General features: G+C 36.9%; 1 protein-coding gene across 1 annotated transcript; it reads right to left on the reverse strand.

Annotated features, from left to right (window-relative positions):
* Positions 1-386: 386 nt before the first annotated feature.
* ctdspl2a (CTD (carboxy-terminal domain, RNA polymerase II, polypeptide A) small phosphatase like 2a) lies at positions 387-19,231 on the reverse strand. The gene is made up of 13 exons (XM_058767489.1): positions 18,332-19,231; positions 13,383-13,591; positions 13,165-13,303; positions 12,627-12,773; positions 6,552-6,770; positions 6,388-6,475; positions 6,194-6,305; positions 6,020-6,106; positions 5,858-5,920; positions 4,774-4,853; positions 4,465-4,591; positions 4,290-4,385; positions 387-1,976 (listed from the first exon to the last, which is right to left on the reverse strand). Exons 2-13 carry the CDS (start codon positions 13,566-13,568, stop codon positions 1,911-1,913), a joined length of 1,410 nt encoding a protein of 469 aa, XP_058623472.1. The 5' UTR covers positions 13,569-13,591; positions 18,332-19,231; the 3' UTR covers positions 387-1,910.
* Between the last annotated feature and the right edge of the window lie 270 nt (positions 19,232-19,501).

Genomic DNA, 19,501 nt, shown 5'->3' on the forward strand with positions numbered 1-19,501 from the left:
TGAACCAAAACATATGAACAGCTAAGAGTAAAAATGCAAGTTTCTAATGTGCAAAAACAGCAAATTTAATGTTTCAGTTATGAACTTTTCAGCATGCTGTTTTCAATGACTAACCGCTGTTGTTGTTGTTTTTAAGTCAAAGCTACATAAAACCAAAGTCCACAACCCAATCAGGGATTTCACTGACACTATATATATAAAAAATGACCATTCAATGAAAAAACACATACATATGAAATCATACATAAAAGATCTTAAGAATGTTTTCTTGTTGCTCCATGTGCGCTACACAAAGCTACACTGAAATACATTCATTGCATTTACAGCTATCTTTAACAAAGGCCTCGTCATTCACAGACATTGCAACCAAACACACAACCATCCAATCAAAAAATACTCATTTCATCCACTGCATTCAAAAAAAAAAAAAATAATTGCGTGATTGACAGCATGTTCATATTCCCAAAACAGAAGCTGCCATTTTGAGAAAATATTTGCCTAAATTGACAAGAGCTGCCAGAGGTTAAAATGGACCGATTCTCTCAAAAACTATTAAATATCCCAAAAAATCTAAATTTCAATCTTCAAAATCATCAGCCGTAATGATGAGCTTATAGTTCTAACTGAAAACATTCATCCGTACAGGATAAAACGAACAAATCAAGGCCACATGTGATACTTTCATCCCAAACGACAAAGAAAAACCAATTCGAACAATTCTGGTACATTAAAATCATGTATTAATGTCCATGGAAATAAAAAACATTGGGGTAACACTGAATGAAACGGAAGGTCTACCCTTCAGAGGTAGGTAGAGCTGTACATGATAATTCCTAAAACAGTTTCCAAAGCAGGAGCGCAGGAGAAGCGGAATGAGGGCAAAACACGGAATATTGTAGGTATGCAGTGATTTAAGCTAGTTCATGTGCTGGTGCTACAATTACCGGACATTTCAGAAAGAGACAAAGCATTATTTTTTTTTTTCTCCACAGAAAAGCAATTTAAAGCACATACAGTATTTTACACTTAATCTATACTTGTATATAAAAACAAACTAAGAACAGAAAAGTTAAAATCCCCAAATTAGGGCTGACATGGATAAATGGTAGTAAGCGGTCAGTAACTGAAAGCCACAACTAGAGACTAGACAGAAATTTACAAATGAGCATTTTTGTCATGTTTTCCATATGTGGGGTGTGACTGGATTTTGGATTACATTTCACCGGATTACGAGAAAAAGCTAGAGCATAATGGATAGGCCATTAAATATACATAAAATCTAGAGTAAAAAAATTAATAAAAAGCCAGCTTGTCTATGAAAAAAGACCTTGAACTAAAAAGGAATGCATAATGAATTAAAACCAAAGGGCAAGTCGTGTTTTACAAACTTGACAGGAAAAAATATATATGTACAAATGTTATATATACATATACACACATAGCTGAATGTATATATTCATGTTTTATATAGTTATATTCAACCGGTCATTCTCGTTGAAGTAAAAGCCAGTGGCCTGGAAGGGCAGAGGGTCCCTTTGAGCACCAAAAGGAGTGACGCAAGTCCACTTCTGCACAGCGCTTTACCTTAAAGTCAAAATCGGGCATAAACTCCACCGCAGAGCCGAGATGGACGACCAATCAAAAATGATCTTCTCGGCCTCGCCTTCGGTTCCATAAATGTGTGTGTATAGAAAACATATGCATACATCGAGTCATTTGTTTTAAAACATTTGTCCAAAGCCCCGAAAACCCCCTCCCTCCCCAAATAAAAGGACGCCCGTGTAGGCAGGTCTGTAGTTGAAATCCTTATGGCAAAGAGTTTGTGGCAAATTTTCCTTCCCCCATGGTGTAAATTCCCCACTGCTTAAAAACAGTCAGGTTGGCAAGAAATGTTCGTTTCGCTGCGACATTCAGTCCGGGGGTAGAAGGTCATGCAGGCGAAATCGCTCTCTTATGTGTGGCCGAACATCCTCGTTCTGGAATAAAAACACAAACATGCCACTTCAACAAAAACAGATATTCATTGTAAGTGACACCCTTAGATATAAGTGTAAAATTATTTTGAAATTAGAAATGCATAATGTCTGAATCCACATGATGCAGAAATAAACTGTTTATTTATAACAGACAACTCAATATTTTGCCTGATGTTTATTAAAAAAAAAAAAAAAAAAAACAACTCACAAATCATCACTGATACTCCACCCCAAAATGAAAATTGTCATTAATCATTTACCCCCATGTCGTTCCAAACCCGTAAAAGCTTTGTTCATCTTCGGAACACGATTTAAGATATTTTAGATGTTAGTTATACACTGTTAACGAGTTTATTCAACAATTCGGCACCGTAATGTCACCGTAGCGCCATTTTGGAGAGTCTCGCTGCACGCAAAATGCGTACGTTCTTCCGTGTCAGCCGTGACAAAAGGATACGTTTTCTACGTGGATTTGCGCTTTGATTTGAACGCAAACAACGCATCCCTATGTCGTGGTTGACACAGAAGAGCATACGCATTTTGAGTGCAGCGATACTCTCGTTTACTGTTAATTAAAACCAAATGGTGTTATTTAAAAAAATTGAATTGTGAATGTGTGGTTTGAGTTATTTTTATTTCTAAGAATTAAATTGCAAAGAATTCTTATTTAATAATTTATTATTATTATATTAAATAATTATTTAAAAAATAAATAAATAAATAAATAATATCACAATGAAGGTATTGTCTTCACACTAAGACAATATAATGTACGACATTAAATATGCATAACAATAGAGTGGTGGAACTATGAGGCCACTTTTTAGGCAAAAACCCGGAAGCAAGTGCATTTTAGCACTTCTGGTTCCATCGTCCCAGAGTTAATGGTTTTTTTGAATGGGATTTTGGTTAAATCCTTTAAAATAAGGTCCATGGTTCACACAGGCTCAAGATACTTTCACGTATTATTCTACGACATAAAACACACCAGTTACACCCCACTCATGATTTTTTTAAACGGTTACGTTTCTTAAAAAAGACTGTTGCTAACAAGTTGCTAAATGGGACTACAGGCGCTGTCTGAGACATTCAACGTCATCACGCTGAACAGTTTATAAATTTATACTTGATAATTAATAAATAAATAATTAATTAATTGATTGTAGAATAACCAATTAATAGTTTACCACATTTTATATTGTTGTTCAATAATGTTTTTTTTGCTTTGCCCCGAAATGCAACAATTTTTTAATCTTACCATATCCAAAAAACTCGCTCACTCTGCTGTTATTTAATAGATTAAATGCACTAGAATTTTATTGAATAGTAAGTTTTTAATTAAAATGTTCATATTAATCAAGGATTTATTGACTTTTAATGCACCTTATTTCGAAATGTACAGAAATACGTGCATTCATGTGTCCTTTAGTTATGTACAGAGTAAATCCTTTTCACTGAACGTGTTAAAAATAAGTTTGAGAAAGTTGTCGGGAGCGTGCTAGTGGTGACGTTGAAGGCGAGCGATCGTGGTGCTGTAGTTCATTTATAGCCTAAGTCTAGCTTTTAAGTTCTGGCGCTTTTATTTAGGCTTCAAAATTCATAAAAGTTATATTATTTTATGAAGATTATCTTGATGGACAAAACGTGTAAGTTTCATGAACTATGATTGAACACCGAGCTTATTTTTTGCGATAATCCAAAAGCCTATGGAAAAATCCTATTGGCTTTTTGTCGAGGAACCAGTGCGATGCTAACAGCCGATCCGCATACAAAGTGACGTCATAGTTCCCCCACTTTTGTAAAATGTTTACTGTTAAAAATTAAAAAAATTTTTATCTAAAAACAATTATGAAAGTGTGTGGTTTGAGAAATAATAATTATTGTTTTTAAACCATTCTTTCTAAAAATAAATGGCAAAGAAATAATTTCAAATTAAAAGTATATTTAATTATTTAAAAAAAAAAAAAAAAAAACAAACAAAAAACCAATCAATCACAAAGGTATACACTTCACAACAAGACATTCATAAACATATGATATAAGCCTGTGTAATACTCAAATTGGCATAGCAAAAACATACTGTTGACAATAAAAGTTTAAAATCAAAAGCCCAGGTATGATTTTTATTTTTTTATCATTTCTAAGAATTAAATTAAGAAATCTTAATAAACAACCCTTGATTTTTGCAAATGGCATGTATTTGTGTCTAAATATTAAACTAGTATAGGAGAAAGTATTTCTAAAAATAATATCTTAACAATAATGCACATTATCTTTAAAAAGCAGCACACACAAGAAACAAGACGCACGTACCAGTTCTACCAGCTTCTCCAAAAACGGCACCAGCTTTAGGAGCTCATTGTCATTCTTGTCCACAAACCAACTCTCAATGGGGATCCCATTGGAAAGCTGCAATGAGAGGAGCACATCCTGAGCTTTACATACTAATAACTCACCACGGACCACTTCTCAAGGCAGCTTCACAAACCTGGTAGGCAAAAGCCTGAGGTGAGTTGTCTATGATCACCGTCTTGGAGAGATCTCTCCCGAGGATGTTAAGGTCTTTGATGTAGTTGCCTTGGACGCATACGCAGTGTTCGCGAAACAATCTGTGCCTGAAATACCAGAGGAAAGACATTTTGAACTGAATACTCACCTTAAACATCTTACAACTTGAGAATCGAGACACACATTTGTTCCCATCACACCTACACACTATTAGTGGAAAAGGAAACATGCAGCTTCAATTTAATGCCATTCAATTTTTATATTTATTTTAATTTGAGAGGGAACTGACCTAACCAGCTGTTTTTTAGGATCCAGGATGTTCAGCAGCTTATCAGCATACACCTTCTTGGAAGCAGTAAAGAGAATAATCTGCGAAATAATTCAAGATTACGTCATTAACGGCAGTCAGAAGTGAAAGCAGTAGACCACATCATAGGCAGGATGTTCATTAGTTAAAAAAAAAGAAAAAAAAAAGCAAGACAGGAATGAACACGCAAAAGAAGGGCCAAGACTCTTGCGCATTTTTTTCTTCATTTTTTTTAAATGGGCATTTGCAATTTTTGCAACCCTGCAACCATAACCTGGGATATCTAAAACAGTTTAAAAACCTGATTTGTGTGAAAAACAAAAAAATGAAGACAACCAGAAACCAGAGGGAGAAAATAATAAAAAATAAAATATTTAGTAGCTGCCAGATAATTGGCCAATTGTTGGATCAACAAGTTTGGTAACAGATATAAACTGCTGTAATTTATGTAATGCTGAAGGGAATTACATGCAAAAAGTGTGACTCCACAAAACTTCCACCTGTCTTTTTGTTCTAGACAGGTTTAAATATCATTGGCTAAAACTAGTTATTAAAAACATTTGTTTAATTAAATAAAGCAACCAAAAAACGAATTTAGAAATAAGTTCATGCACTAAAATTATTACCTGAAAGTAAATAAACTAAAACTGAAATAATAAAACCTTAAAAAGCTTCTAAAGTTACTTAAAATGAAATGATGTTAAAAAAGACAATTTAAAATCAATCAATAAATCTAAAATAATATATAAATAAAAAAATAAATAAAAATAACACTCTTTCCATAATGAATCCAACCAGTTCAACAGATTGTTGTGCTTGATGTAATGAATACATTTTTCTTTATGTGTAGTTAATTTTTATTTTCTGAAGAACACTGGATTTTTGTCTTTATTGCATTAATAAAGTAATGTGACACACAATTGTATGTTTTTTGTTGCACATGAGCACCACAATAATCTCAAAAATAAATAATTATTTTATTTAAATATTTATTACATTATTGGTGTCATCGTATTGAAAACAAACAAACAAACCAAAAATAAGTAAAAAAATTAAACTTGCTCACCTCATAAATTTGAGACATGCGCTCCAGGAATTCTCTAAAGAATGGCCGTAACCGGACATACACCTTTAGGAATAAGAGAGCAAATTACTGTTGGAGCTACACACAAACCAGTGCAAATATTTTTTTGAAAAGGTGCAAAATCTAGATGCTTTTTTTTTTTACCTGGTAAATGACATCTTGGAAAAGCACAGGGAAGGTCAAGGCTGCATCCTCCAATTCATTGAGGCTGCAGTGAACCAAAGTCTCATCCTGGAATAAAACAACGACGGCGACTTAATTCTTGCATCAAAAGAGCTTGCATCAACAAGCTAAGACCAATGACAGACAGCAACTCACTAGATCCAGGACGAGAGAGAACTCGGGGGTGCTCCTGGTTTTCAGAGGAAGCGCAGGCTTACGGGTGAGCTGCTCTTCAGTCAAGGGTGGCACGTGTTTGATGAAGAAATAACTAGAAGACAGAGGCAAGTTAGCGCACAAGCATATGGCTATACTGAGGTTATTTAGATCAAGTGTGTTGAAATTTGGCTCACGGGTCAAAAACTTCCCAGTCCTCTTCGTAAGTCCCTTCTGCTGGAGGCGATGGCGGGACATCCGGATAACTGCTGTTGGATCCCACGACTAATCAAGAGAGAAAGTGTGAGGATGCTCAGCTTTAGGCAGCAGTACAGCTGAAATAAACCTCGAAGACACTCACCAGTTAGCGGTGGCATATCAGCCTCTGTGACGATCTCTCCTTCCTCTACCGATGGGTCTACGTGAGGCAGCGGTCTGGGGTTTAGTGCAGGGTCAAAGGTCAGGTCTCGACCGTCTGTGGTAGTGCTGGTCGGGGTTTCCTCGAGCTGCTCCATGTCGAGCTGCTTCACGATCTCCTCCGCTTCCACCGCCTGCCCCGGGGAATCTGAGCCCGCCGTAGCTGGAGGACAAGAGTGTGATGAAATCAGAAAGAGCTCAGAATGAACGAAAAATGCAGCAATTTTGCTGGTAAACGCATTGTTTTGGTTCAGTGGTTTCAGTTTGCAGCAGGTGCCACCGATTAGATGGCTGCACCTGAACCTGAGGGTCTCAGACGGCAGTGAAGAGTCTTCTGCACAAATGCTTTAGCTCAGAAATGGTGCAGTCTGAATTTTAGTTCTGCTATATTATGACAAAAAAAAAAAGTCCTAATGCTTCTTAAGATATTTCAATGTGATAATGGTCTTCATCTGCTTTTGTGATCATGTGAGTGCTGGACCTCTTTAAAGGGATAGTTCACCCGAAAGTGAAAATTCTGTCATTACTCGTTAGGGCTGAATGATTAATTGCATTTGCCATAATATCGTGAAAAGAAAAAAAACACAATTTTTCAACCGCAGAGGCTGCGATTACATTCTGTCACGTGACACACGAGTGTAAAGAGGTGCGTTCGACTTGAAGACCGATCGGAGCATGACATCAAAGTACAGCGAGAGAAAGCAGAAGGAGACGTCCGCTCTCTTATAGCTCCTGCAGTAGTTTGATGACAAACACCGATCGCTCCAGCAGTGCTGCTTCAAGTCGAACACATCTAAGCAGTCTTCAGAGGAAGCATCAAGTTGGCATGCTACAGTGTTGCCAAGTCCGCGGTTTGCCTCCAAAAACGTGATATTTAGCCCCTGGAGTGCGAATCTTACCAGGGAAACCCCTCCAAAAAACGTGTATTTTACCCCCCGGAATGCAATTTTTACTGGGGGACCCCCTCGAAACTTGATTGGGCTAGTTTTGAGTGGCAATTTGGCCGGTTTTGTTGTGAAAACCTGGCAACCGTGGCACACTACACACAGAAATGTTTGAAAGCATATATATGAACTTAGCCTACTTCAAAACGGCACATGAAATTACAAATTACTCGAGCAGTAACAGTGTTACGGTGCATTTCATTACTGAAGACTCTGACCTTAAGATAATATAGGCTATATAATAAGGTAATATATATACATTCTTATTTATTTAAAGTCTGTCTAAAGTTAACAGACAGTGTTTAAAAAGTGCAATCCACATGTTTACATGTGTGTTTATTACAGTGACTTTGAATGACCTAAATACTGAGTGTGGTAAAGCAACAGATTTGTTTTCATATTTCTGCAATCTACAATCTACTATCTCTTTAAAAACAATATTTACAACCAATGATACTTCAATATGTGACATTTCTGATTCAGATCAGAACTGTGAGAGGAAGAAAAAAAAAAAAAAAAACAGAAATCAAGAAAGGCTTTTTCATCTCTGTGTATCCCAATGGCAAATACACTTTTCCAAATGTATCATCATGTGTTGTTATTGCTGTAACATTAAATTAGTGCAGTATATAGTTTTTAAAAGGGCTGCACCGGTGGTCTAAAGCTAGGGTTGGGTATCGTTTGAATTTGATCAATTCCGATTCTGCTTATTGTTTCCGATTCTTTTCGATTCCAATGTAATTAAATAATGATATCAAACATTTATTCTGTCTCTCTTCTTTGCAAACCATTAGGTTGCTGCTGATTACCATGAACAAAAATCAACAGGCTACATAAAAACTGGACTCTTTAAGAGCTGTTTGTGTGCAAAATAGAACTGCATAATTCTGGATAAATTTAGTTGTGGAAGTTGTGGTTCTCATGATTCTGAAGAAAAAACATTAGACAACAAAACAAAATCACATGTCATTTATGAATGAATGATTCAATGACTCACTCACTTACTGGATGAATCAGTGTTCTTGAACGAACCTCATGTATGATTCAAAGACAAATACATTTTAACAGCCCCTTTTCGCCACCTACTGGCGTAACAATGTAACCGATAAATCTTTATTTGAAGTTTCAAATTACTTTCAAAAGGTGATGTACTCTATTTTAATCGCTACCATACACATCAGAGTTTATATCTGAACTATAAATGTTTATCCCAGTACTTCTGTGATTTGAATGTTTGTAACACAGAAATAATAATACTGTGCGGCTGAAAAGACTGTGAGGCTGTTTAATTCATGACAGATGACAGGTGCTCTCTTTAGGTCAGCGGCAGTGCGAACACAAATTTAAATGTTCAAATCACACTGGTGTGATCGTAGGCTGCACAGACGAACCAAGTGATCACAACATTATGATCGCACACGTCAAAGGTTGAGGAATGAAACAGACGAATCATTATAATTTCGGTCTTTAACAATCTATTAAATTAAAGTGCTTTGTCATGTTGATGGTGACACCTCTCTTGCAACATGTTAAGCCATCACAGATATTATACTTAGCTTTTTTGGCTTCTGATTGCAAGTGTAGCCAAACTTTGGAGCGCTTAGATTAACGAGGAAGGTCCTGGCAGATCGCTAGGTCGGGTCCTCGCAGATGAAGAAGAAAAAAAGCGCATAGGAATGGTCCGTGTACGTTGCGTTCATTCGTTTTTTGATTTAAAATTGAAAAAGAAACACGAGAAAACCGCACCATTTTCGTTTTTCGTTTTTTTCAAAAAAAAGAAAAAACAAGAAATTGCCTTGATTTGCCGTTCTTACATTCAGGGTTAGAAAATGGATAAACAGCTTGAATGTTCGATTTCCACGTGTGGGCGGAAATGAAAAGCCCCTTTCCACTGATTGGTCAAGCAAGGATCAAATGGTGCCGTCATCATGTCGTCTTCAGTTTTGTGCAACAGAATAAAAGTGTTTATTGCAACTCCTACGTTCATCTCCCTCTCATCAAACAACCAGACTAACAAATGGCTTGACACAAACCATACTGGGGTAGCGCCTAGACAGGGCTTACTCCTGTGTAGGCATAGATTCTATACGGCAAATATTAGGTGCTTATTGCAGAAATATGTATGTATCTCAGATCTACAGCCACGTTACCCTTTTAGTCTATTTCTTTGGCGCACCGCACATTTTATTTAGCCGTCCAGTTTTCAAAATCTGTGTGGCAAAGCTGCGTGACATTTACATTATAGTGAAGTGCAGACCAGTATCGATTTTAGTGTGAATCGATTTTAGTGTATCTTATCGTTTTGATTATTATTTTGATTTATTTATTTATTTTTCATAGAGAAGTTTATACGATACTGTCATATAAATGCATTAACACAGCAATTTCATTATGGAATTAGGTTAATGTTTTAAACAAAAACATTTTGAATAGCCTACAGAAATATGGAATGAGTGACAAAATGAAACAATTGGATACTTGAATTATGAAGGTTACATCACCAGTAGGTGGCGGCAAGTCATTGTGTTGATGAATGAGTCATAGAGTCATCAATTCAACCGATTTGTTCAAAAAGCAAATGGGTCATTGAACCACTCGCTCAAACGATTCATTCAAAGACTCGGATTCATTCAAGAATGAAACGCCTGTGTTTTGTGACTGTTTTGTGTCTAAAATGAAATCAATTTATACTCATTATTAATGAAACTGTACTGTCTAAATTAAAAGTTATGACTGCTGGATATACTAAAATCAATACTGCTCTGCGCTTCACTATAATGTAAATGCATTCGCCCCGTGTTGTCCAGTGCGTCACGCAGCATTGCTACACAGATTTTGATAACTGGACAGCTAAATAAAATGTGCGGTGCGCCAAAGAAATAGACTAAAAGGGTAATGTGGCTGCAGATCCAAGGTACATACATATTTCTGCAATAAGCACCTAATAATTGCCATAGAGAATCTATGACTACACAGAAGTAAACCCGCTCATTTGTTAGTCTGGTTGTTTGATGAGAGAGATGCAGGAGTTGCAATAAACGCTTTAACAGCGGAGGACTCTTATCTGTTACACAGTAGGCTACTGAAGACGACATCATGACGGCACCGTTTCATTTTTGGCATGACCAATCAGTGAAAAGGGGCGTTTAATTCCCTCCCACATGTGGAAATCGAACATTCAAGCGGTTTATCCATTTTCTAACCCTGAATGTAAAAACAGAAAAACAAGCCGATTTCTTGTTTTTTCATTTTTTTGAAAAAACGAAAAATGAAAATGGTGCCGTTTTCTCATGTTTTGGTTTTCAATATTTAATCAAAAAACGAATGAACACGGACCAGGAATCTATAGGCGGAATCGAAATTTTAATTTGACAACAAGTATCCGATTCTGAAAATGGAATTGATTTTCGTTTCCCAACCCTAACTAAAACAATGTCTAAATTGCTATTTAGCTTTAGGGATGCATCGATCCGATACACAGGATCGGTTTTGGATTGGCCTCGTCTGATACCCGATCTGGCAGAAAATGACCGTATCGGAGCCGATACCGATCCAAATCCGATACTGTGCCTATACTATTCTGTGTTATTGTTGAGCCCCACGAAAGGCACAAAAACATTATAAAGCACCATAAAGTTTTTGTGCACTATATTTCAAGTGTTTTGAAGCTGTTCCATAGTTCATTGTGAGGTACAGATGAATATTTAAGTCATTAAATTCAAGTTCACAAACTCTTCTCTCTGCTGCGGCTGTCTATCATCATCCATTCAGCGTTCAAACTGTGTGTCACGTTCGGTTACGACAGTCAAAGCAATGAAACTCTCTTCAAGAGCGCACAGTAACTGTTAAACGAAAAGGCTCGTTAAACTAACGCACAGATTTAATACACTACACATCAATATCTCTTCCCTTTGAACTTGTGCAGCCTGCGTGCTGTGACTCCGTGTTGTTTCAAGCGCATCATTCTGCACACGGGATGCACATAAGCGCTTTGTATTGGAGCTTTTTGTATTACAATACTTTTCTGTGCAATGAAAGATTATTAATAGTCTTTCTTGTTCTGTTCTATCTATCATATGTTGCTGCCTTCATTACTGTGCAGCAAGATCGGATTGCATCCCTATTTAGCTTATTAGTTAATACTTTATTCCTTTTGAATATTGTGCACTGATGATTTGTACAAAATAAAGGCTTTTTCATACCAGGAATTATATAATGATAACTGTATTAGCTATAAAAAGAAGAAAAAATATATAAATTATACTGTGAATTATTAATGTTTGAATAAATCTTACATGAAGACAGGATTTTATCAGTGTGTCCCTATTTAAGACCTGGGGTCAAACTAAAATGTCTAAAAACTTCTCAAATATTTTCTTAAGAACATCTTAATTTTTTTTCTTAAGAAGAAAATGACAGCCAAATAAGTTTATTTGGCAATTCTTGGCAAAGACTTGTTGATAAACTCTCAATTCTGATTCTCAATTCTGATTTTGAAATATTTAGAATTCTTTTTATGATTCATACCTTTTATTTTCTTCAATGGGCAAACAATATATTCAATTTACAGATAATTAAATGTTTCGTAAACCCCTCCCTCTAGCCTACCCAAACAACGTATCAGGTACAATTATTTGTAGATTGCTATCATAGATCTAACAAACAAAAATAAATGAAATAAACTTAAAATAAAAAAAACAAAAGAGAGAGAGAGAGAGCACATAATATAACCGAATAAATCATTTACATTGTTACAATGCATCACCACAAGGACTTTAGAAATATTTAGAATTCTAACCTTAAATCTTAAAAAAGATGATGAAAATAGAAGTTAAGAATAATTTTATTTTTAATGTTTTGTGAATCTGTCCCCAGGAATATAGGTAAAGAAAATACATATTGTCGATATTGATTTCATGACGACTTTAAACGTGATTTAAAACAAATAAATAAACTCATTATTTTATATGAAGAGGTCTGTAAGGGAGGAACTAACTACACTTTATTATGACATCAATGTCTCAGTGTCATTTGGGTGCATTTATCAGCTGACTATTGAGATCACAGTCCCTTACCGTTTTTGTTGGCGGGTGAGAAGAAGCTAAAAACAGGAGAGAAGATGGTTCCCAGGAGGGTGGTGCGGGGTGGACTGCTTGGAGTTTCCGTCTGCACCTCCAGCTTCCCGTTGGGCTTCACTGGTTTACTCTGACCCGTCATGGTGTCTGAGCAGAAGAAAATGAGAAACATTCAACACCAAGAGAACACTGGCAGTCGGCAGAACTACTCACAACTAAGTTTAATTCACATACAGAACTCTTTAATAGACACTCTCAAGATGTTCCAAACCTGTATGAGTTTCTTCTGCTGAGCACAAAAGATGATATTTTGAAGAATGTTGGTAACCAAACAGTTGATGGTAGCCATGGGAAAAAAAAAAAAAACTATGGAAGACAACGGCTACGGTCAACTGTTTGGTTTCCAACATTCTTCATCTGTGTTTTTGAGGGAAGTAAACCTGAATGTGAGTAAATGATGACAGTATTTTCTTTTTTGTGTGAACTATCCCTTTAAAGCAGCAGTAGCCTGATGATCTGTGAGGGTCAGTACTCATACCTCCATTGACTGGGCCTTTCCTGCGGGTTCTGGGGTTTGCTCTGCTGGGCAGATTCCCACCGGTCGGAGTGGATGTGATCAGATTACTGTCCGAATCGCAGTCTATACGGCTTCTCTTAGCAGGAGTGCACTGCTCCACCTGACATTAAGAAACACAGCTGAAGCAAAACCACTTTTGCCTCCACAAAATCATCTCAAACACAAGTTCAAATCCCAACCTTGACAGCATTGCCTCTGATGAACCGTTTAATGGTGGAGAAAATGCCCGTGTCTCGCTTCTGCATCTTGGCGTCTTCGGAGGACAAAGTGTGTTCCACCTCGGAGTGCTTCCTCTTGGTCTTAGCGGTCCGGGCGGACGGGGTGGCGCTCCGCTGCTGAGATGCCTTACGCACTCTCAGCCTCATTGTCCCAAAAGTCACATGTAAGACTGGGAAGACAAAAACAGTTCATCTGTAACAGTAAAAAAAAAAAAAAAAAAGTGCACAGCTGCACTATGCGTATTTGCATAAGTTTCAGCACCGCTACATTAATAACACTGAATGCAAGATATTCAGCTGCCAATACGGCTGTAGGGAAATTCCACTGCGGAGATCAGTCATGGCAACTCAAGGAAAACAATCGGATCTGTCCCCTGCTGCCATTGACAAGAAAGGTCTCCACAGCACCCTACGATGCTTTCTTTAAAAGTGCCAAAAAAGACGGGGAAATCATCACCCAATCAATGGGGAATTATATCAAGACTATGATGGGTTAAACCTGCTTGCAAACCTTGACACAGATGCTCTTGCGTATGGGATTAACAACTTGGAATAGATATTATTCGGTGATAAATTTTGGACTTGGTGTATTGAACAATCACATGCTACAACAAGTTCAATGGTGATGTTTACATAGGCAACCAGACTCAAATCCAGCTTAACTGTTCTCTACCCCCTCCCAAATAAAAATGGCAAAAATCCCTAGAAAAAAATACTGGCATGTAATTACAACTTTGCATTAAGAATTTTACATTTGATAAAATATGAAATGCCTTAAAATTCTGAAGACATAAGAATCCTGGGAGGACAATAAACTTGTGTGTGTCTAGATCAAGGCTTCCCAAACGGGGGTTCATGAGTTGATGAAATGTTAATAATATTGGAGAAATGTATTTATTTATTTATTAAAGGAAACATTTAATTAAATATATGTAATTATTAAATCAAAGAGTGCAAGTGAATTAAACAATTGTGCAGTCTAATGCACTACATGTTTCAAAACACTTGTTCACATGAGCAGCTCGTGATCCAGTGTGTTTAGAAAGCGTCACAGTAAATGTAGCAAACTACAACTTTGCATTTGCTACGAATTTAAAGTGTCGTGAAACTCTAAAACACATTTTTTGAGATGTTAACATATGAACAGGTTGCACATCAGTGAAAACAATAGCACTCATTGGGCCTCATTTATTAAACACGAGCAGAACAAATTTCCGTGTAAATTGTTTGTAAAGCTGTTCTGACGTAAACTTTCATGAAAATGTTTGTGTTTTCAAAATGTTCGTTGGTACGAAAGAAATGTACACCTGCTCCCAAACGTGTAAATTATGCGTCAAACGTTCTGTGTTCTTTGTGGCAAACTGATGACACTGAATTTTGATGCACTGCCATTATAATATTTTACAAGTTCGTTTGCTCAGTTTTTTTTTTTTTTGTAGCTGAGAGTTGATAAACTGTTTAGCTTTGGGTAAAACGCAGCGCTTGTCACTGTCACTTTTTACCCAGCCGTCCAATCAATGGAGGAGGGGCGGGACAAATACTACACCGACCAATCATCCTACTTGTACAACAACAGAGAAGTTAATATTGCTAGTTACTGAATTTTTATATTAAGTAATATTCTTCAAAATGAGATACTAGTAAAACGTTACTGCCGTGGATATTCCTTATCATAGCAACCAAAGCGTCTCAGCTGGAAATACGCTGTGCCACCAAAGCGTTCCCAAGCGCCACCAGCTCGCCGTTTTAAGACATTTTTTTTCAGCTGGCTAAAAACGCTTTGGTGGACACACGTTATTGAAAATGTATTGTTAGGCATATGGTCTATTAGTCTTTTTTGCATTTATGCAATATACTGGAGCCAAACCCGAGAAAGTAGACCAGAATATTCCACTGCGTTCCATGCAATTTGCATAGCTGTAATTCATAGGCGGGGATTATGTTAATTGTGAATGAGCGTGCACGAGTGCCCTATTTACGAATGATTGGAATTCATTAACATGCACATGTTTAACTATCAAATCGAATGTTTATGAAGCGTTTGTGAATCCAGAGGAGAGTTTTCGGGATGGTCTGTCTGTTCTACGCGCAAATTACTCAGAATTTACTCCTATATTTAACCATGTTTCATGAATGAGGCCCAATATGTCTATTCAGGGTTCACAAAATCGCTAGCCCGACATCCCGGGGCTATTGTATTTTCCAGTCCGGCTACCAAAATATATCACCGCTCTGGCCGACGGGCTACCTTAAATACAGGGCTCCCATGGGTCCTTAAATTTGATACAACCAAATTTAAGAGTTTTTAAGGCCTTAAAAAAATTTTAACTCTTAATTTCAAGAAGTCTTACAGTTGGGGGTGGAAAGGCAAGAATCGCGATACGGCTGGATTAAACTTCAAAAGGCAATTATGTCATTGAATAATTATGAGCGCTGCACGTTTGAAAGTCAAAACACGGCACGGAATGCTGATATGTGAATGTATCTCTGAAGGGAACCGACTGTCCTCAGAAACGTATCGTTGGCATTTTCATTTCATCTTGCCTATAGTGCCTGATAAAACAGTGTATATGAGCCCGGTGCTTTGTGTACAGCCATTACCGGGGAACCGCTTTATTTCAGCCGCTCTTATAGTGCCACCTCGTGGCAGAGAATAAATTTGCATTTCCAAAATTTCCATCTTATGTTTAGATCAATGCCCAATTATGCATATCAACCCATGTTTTTATGCAGCAAACACGGAGTTGTAAATGTGAAAGAAGTTAATGTGCCTCCTAAAAATCTAAAATTAGACAGTAATATTTATGTTTTAAATTAATATAATAATTCATATGTTTGACTTATCCCTTTTCATTAAAATTATTTAAAGGATGAAACATTTTATAAGATTTTTTTTTTTTTTTGTGAAAACCTGTATCTGAATTGTAAATGTCATTTTATGGCTTAATATGTTACCATAGATATTATTGTCCAACCCCACTCATACGGTGTTCATTTTACTTGTGCAGCTCTTAAAAAGTCATAAATTGCCTTAAATCGATTTTTAAAATAACTGTAAATAGTAAAATAAAACTCTTTCCTTGATATTCGTTGATATTTGTGTATTGAAAATGTCTTTGGTTGACATTTATGGTCTTTTTTTTATTTGGGCTAGTTAAATAAATTTTCGGGCTACCGAAAGCCCTGCTATTAAGGGAAAAGTGTTTTTTTTTTCATTTTTGGAGCAATTTCGTTCTTTCAAAAAGTGAAGTTGAACCAACGTCACGTAAAGTGACATATATGCGTTAGTGTGCAGTGGTGACTGGCTGCCATGTCTGGAGAGTACGTGTCTACGTCATCAGTTTTCCGAGCTTTTCTCAGTATTATTCATGAGAATGAACTCTTATGATTCAATCAATGCGCTGTATTATGCATGAGGCTATCTTACTGCAGAGAATTCAAATCCCATGAAAGAGCTTCTGCACTGTCAGTTCATTTCTGTAAACACAACCGTAACAATATTTAACATGTAACAAGACGTGGAGCGTGCATGAGAGAGCGGTTTCTGCGAGGAACACCACAATGAGTTTAACACTCGCTGCGAAAAAACCTGAGTAAAAATAAAAAATGCATTTACTTTCATGTCATGTGACCATAATTCAAGATGAATATGCAAATGTGTCATTAAATTATAAATATATTAACTTAAAACCTCAAGGGGTACTTAAAGTCAATATCGTACATCTAAAGTGTTCAAAAAAGTTTGGGAACCTGTGGTTTACACGTACGTGTCGCACTCGCAACAGTCAAAAACCACAAGTTAACAGTTCTTTTTGTACCACAATGTCTAGTCAAAATAAAGAAAAGTCAGTGTGAGAATTTTATATATATTAAGCAATTACCATCTATAATGAGACTTAATATGACGTGCGAATACAATCAGGGGAAAAAAAATCTTTAATGTTTTAATTATTGACAATTAACAAAATCCACTGTCTTTGATATTTAGAAACACTGCAGTGTGCATGTTTGAGAGGAACAGAAATATGAAAAGAGCAATTGTTTGTTCTACAGTCATAATGTGAATTAAATGTAGAAATGAGAGTATATTCCTTTTAAAGGTTGTGTGCGTTTTCATAAAAGCACTGGTATGTGCAGTAGAAATAAACTAGTGAAAGTCCTCAGATGTGTTTGAAGTGGGCGGGGGTGAATCATGTCTCCTTCATAGCCCGCTTTGCTTGTTCAATCTAAACAAATGTAGCTTGCCATTAGCCTGCCGATAATTTCTAACACATTCCCGTGCTGTAAAACTTATTATATTCCCCAGCCAACACAATACACCCCTAAAATCATGAGCTACTTCTGTTTTTCTTGTCAGTTCGCACAGCCCGCGCCTCCGAGCTACATTATTAGGCTAAAAATGGTCGCGCTCAAGTTAGCAAGCCAACTGGTCAGTGGTTTTGACATCAAAACAATAAAATCGCCAACTGCAGTCGCTCGTAAAATTGGTCCACCGACTTTGAGCTACCCACGCCAGTTTTTTCGTCTTAATAACGCATCTTATTTTAATGTTAATATTTGAGTCCGAGGGCGTTTTAACGTCAGCGGCTAACGCTAACAGATGACTTGTTGGCTGTCTCGCGACACCCGCGCTCCAGCGAGCAAGTCTTTAGATACAGTCAACACGCACTGGAAAATGACAAACGGACGTTTTTTGTTTTTTTTTATCCTGTGATGTTTTATTTATTAATCAATATTTGTTTAAATGCGATATAAGACAATAGCGCTAGCGTCTTGATCTGCGTGAAGAACATGTTCTCACAGACGGAGGGGGCGAGTCGCGAGATTTCAAAGCACTGCGACCGTGGCGTAGGGTTAAATATTTATTTTTGCATGTATGTGATCAAAATATGCTCCGTTTAAACACTTACATGCCAGGGGTCAGAGCGACACGATGCAGAGGTGGTTGTGGTTGTAGTGGCGGCGGCGGCTGGAGCGGTCCGCGCGCGCGTCTCTCGGTCGCTTCTCTGCTGAGCGCGAGTCACAGAACGACAGAGAGATCTACAGCTGCTGGGACGCCATTTCCCGCCTCCTCTCAGAGGGATTCTAGCGAAGAACCCGGATGACGCTGTACGCTACCGCGCATGCGCGCAGATTCTGAGGGGGAGTGCAGCGTACTGTATCAAGGGACTTTTACTGTATTCACATTCAAAGTTAGTAAAATGTAACGTCTGGGTAAGTCTATGGAATAGAAAAAATTAGAATAATCTTGTCTGTCTGTCTGTCTATCTATCTATCTACCTTGTCTGTCTGTCTATCTATCTATCTTGTCTGTCTGTCTATCTATCTGCCTGCCTTTCTATCTATCTATCTATCTATCTATCTATCTATCTATCTATCTATCTATCTATCTATCTATCTATCTATCTATCTATCTATCTATCTATCGTCTGTTTATATATCTACCTGTCTTTCTGTCTGTCTATCCATCCATTCAACATATCTATCTATCTTTCTGTCAGTCTATCTATCTATCTATCTATCTATCTATCTATCTATCTATCTATCTATCTATCTACCTGTCCGTCTGTCTATCTATCCATTCATCATATCTGTCTATCTAACTCTTTCTGTCAGTCTATCTTTGTCTGTCTGTCTATCTATCTATCTATATACCTGTCTGTTGATCCATCTATCAATCGTTTGTCTATCTATCTATATGTCTGTCGGTCTGTCTATCATCGTTCAATCATTTGTCTATCAGTATGTCTGTCTTATCTGTTTATCTATCTATCTGTCTATCTATCTATATGTCTGTCGGTCTGTCTATCTATCTATCTATCTATCTATCTATCTATCTATCTATCTATCTATCTATCTATCTATCTATCTATCTGTCTATCTATCTATCTATCTATCTATCTATCTTGTCTGTCTGTCTATCTATCTATCTACCTTGTCTGTCTGTCTATCTATCTATCTATCTATCTTTCTGTCAGTCTATCTATCTATATGTCTGTCGGTCTGTCTATCTATCTATCTATCTATCTATCTATCTATCTATCTATCTATCTATCTATCTATCTATATGTCTGTCGGTC

This window comes from Onychostoma macrolepis, chromosome 25, assembly GCF_012432095.1.
Source record: "Onychostoma macrolepis isolate SWU-2019 chromosome 25, ASM1243209v1, whole genome shotgun sequence".
Taxonomy (NCBI): Eukaryota; Metazoa; Chordata; class Actinopteri; order Cypriniformes; family Cyprinidae; genus Onychostoma; species Onychostoma macrolepis.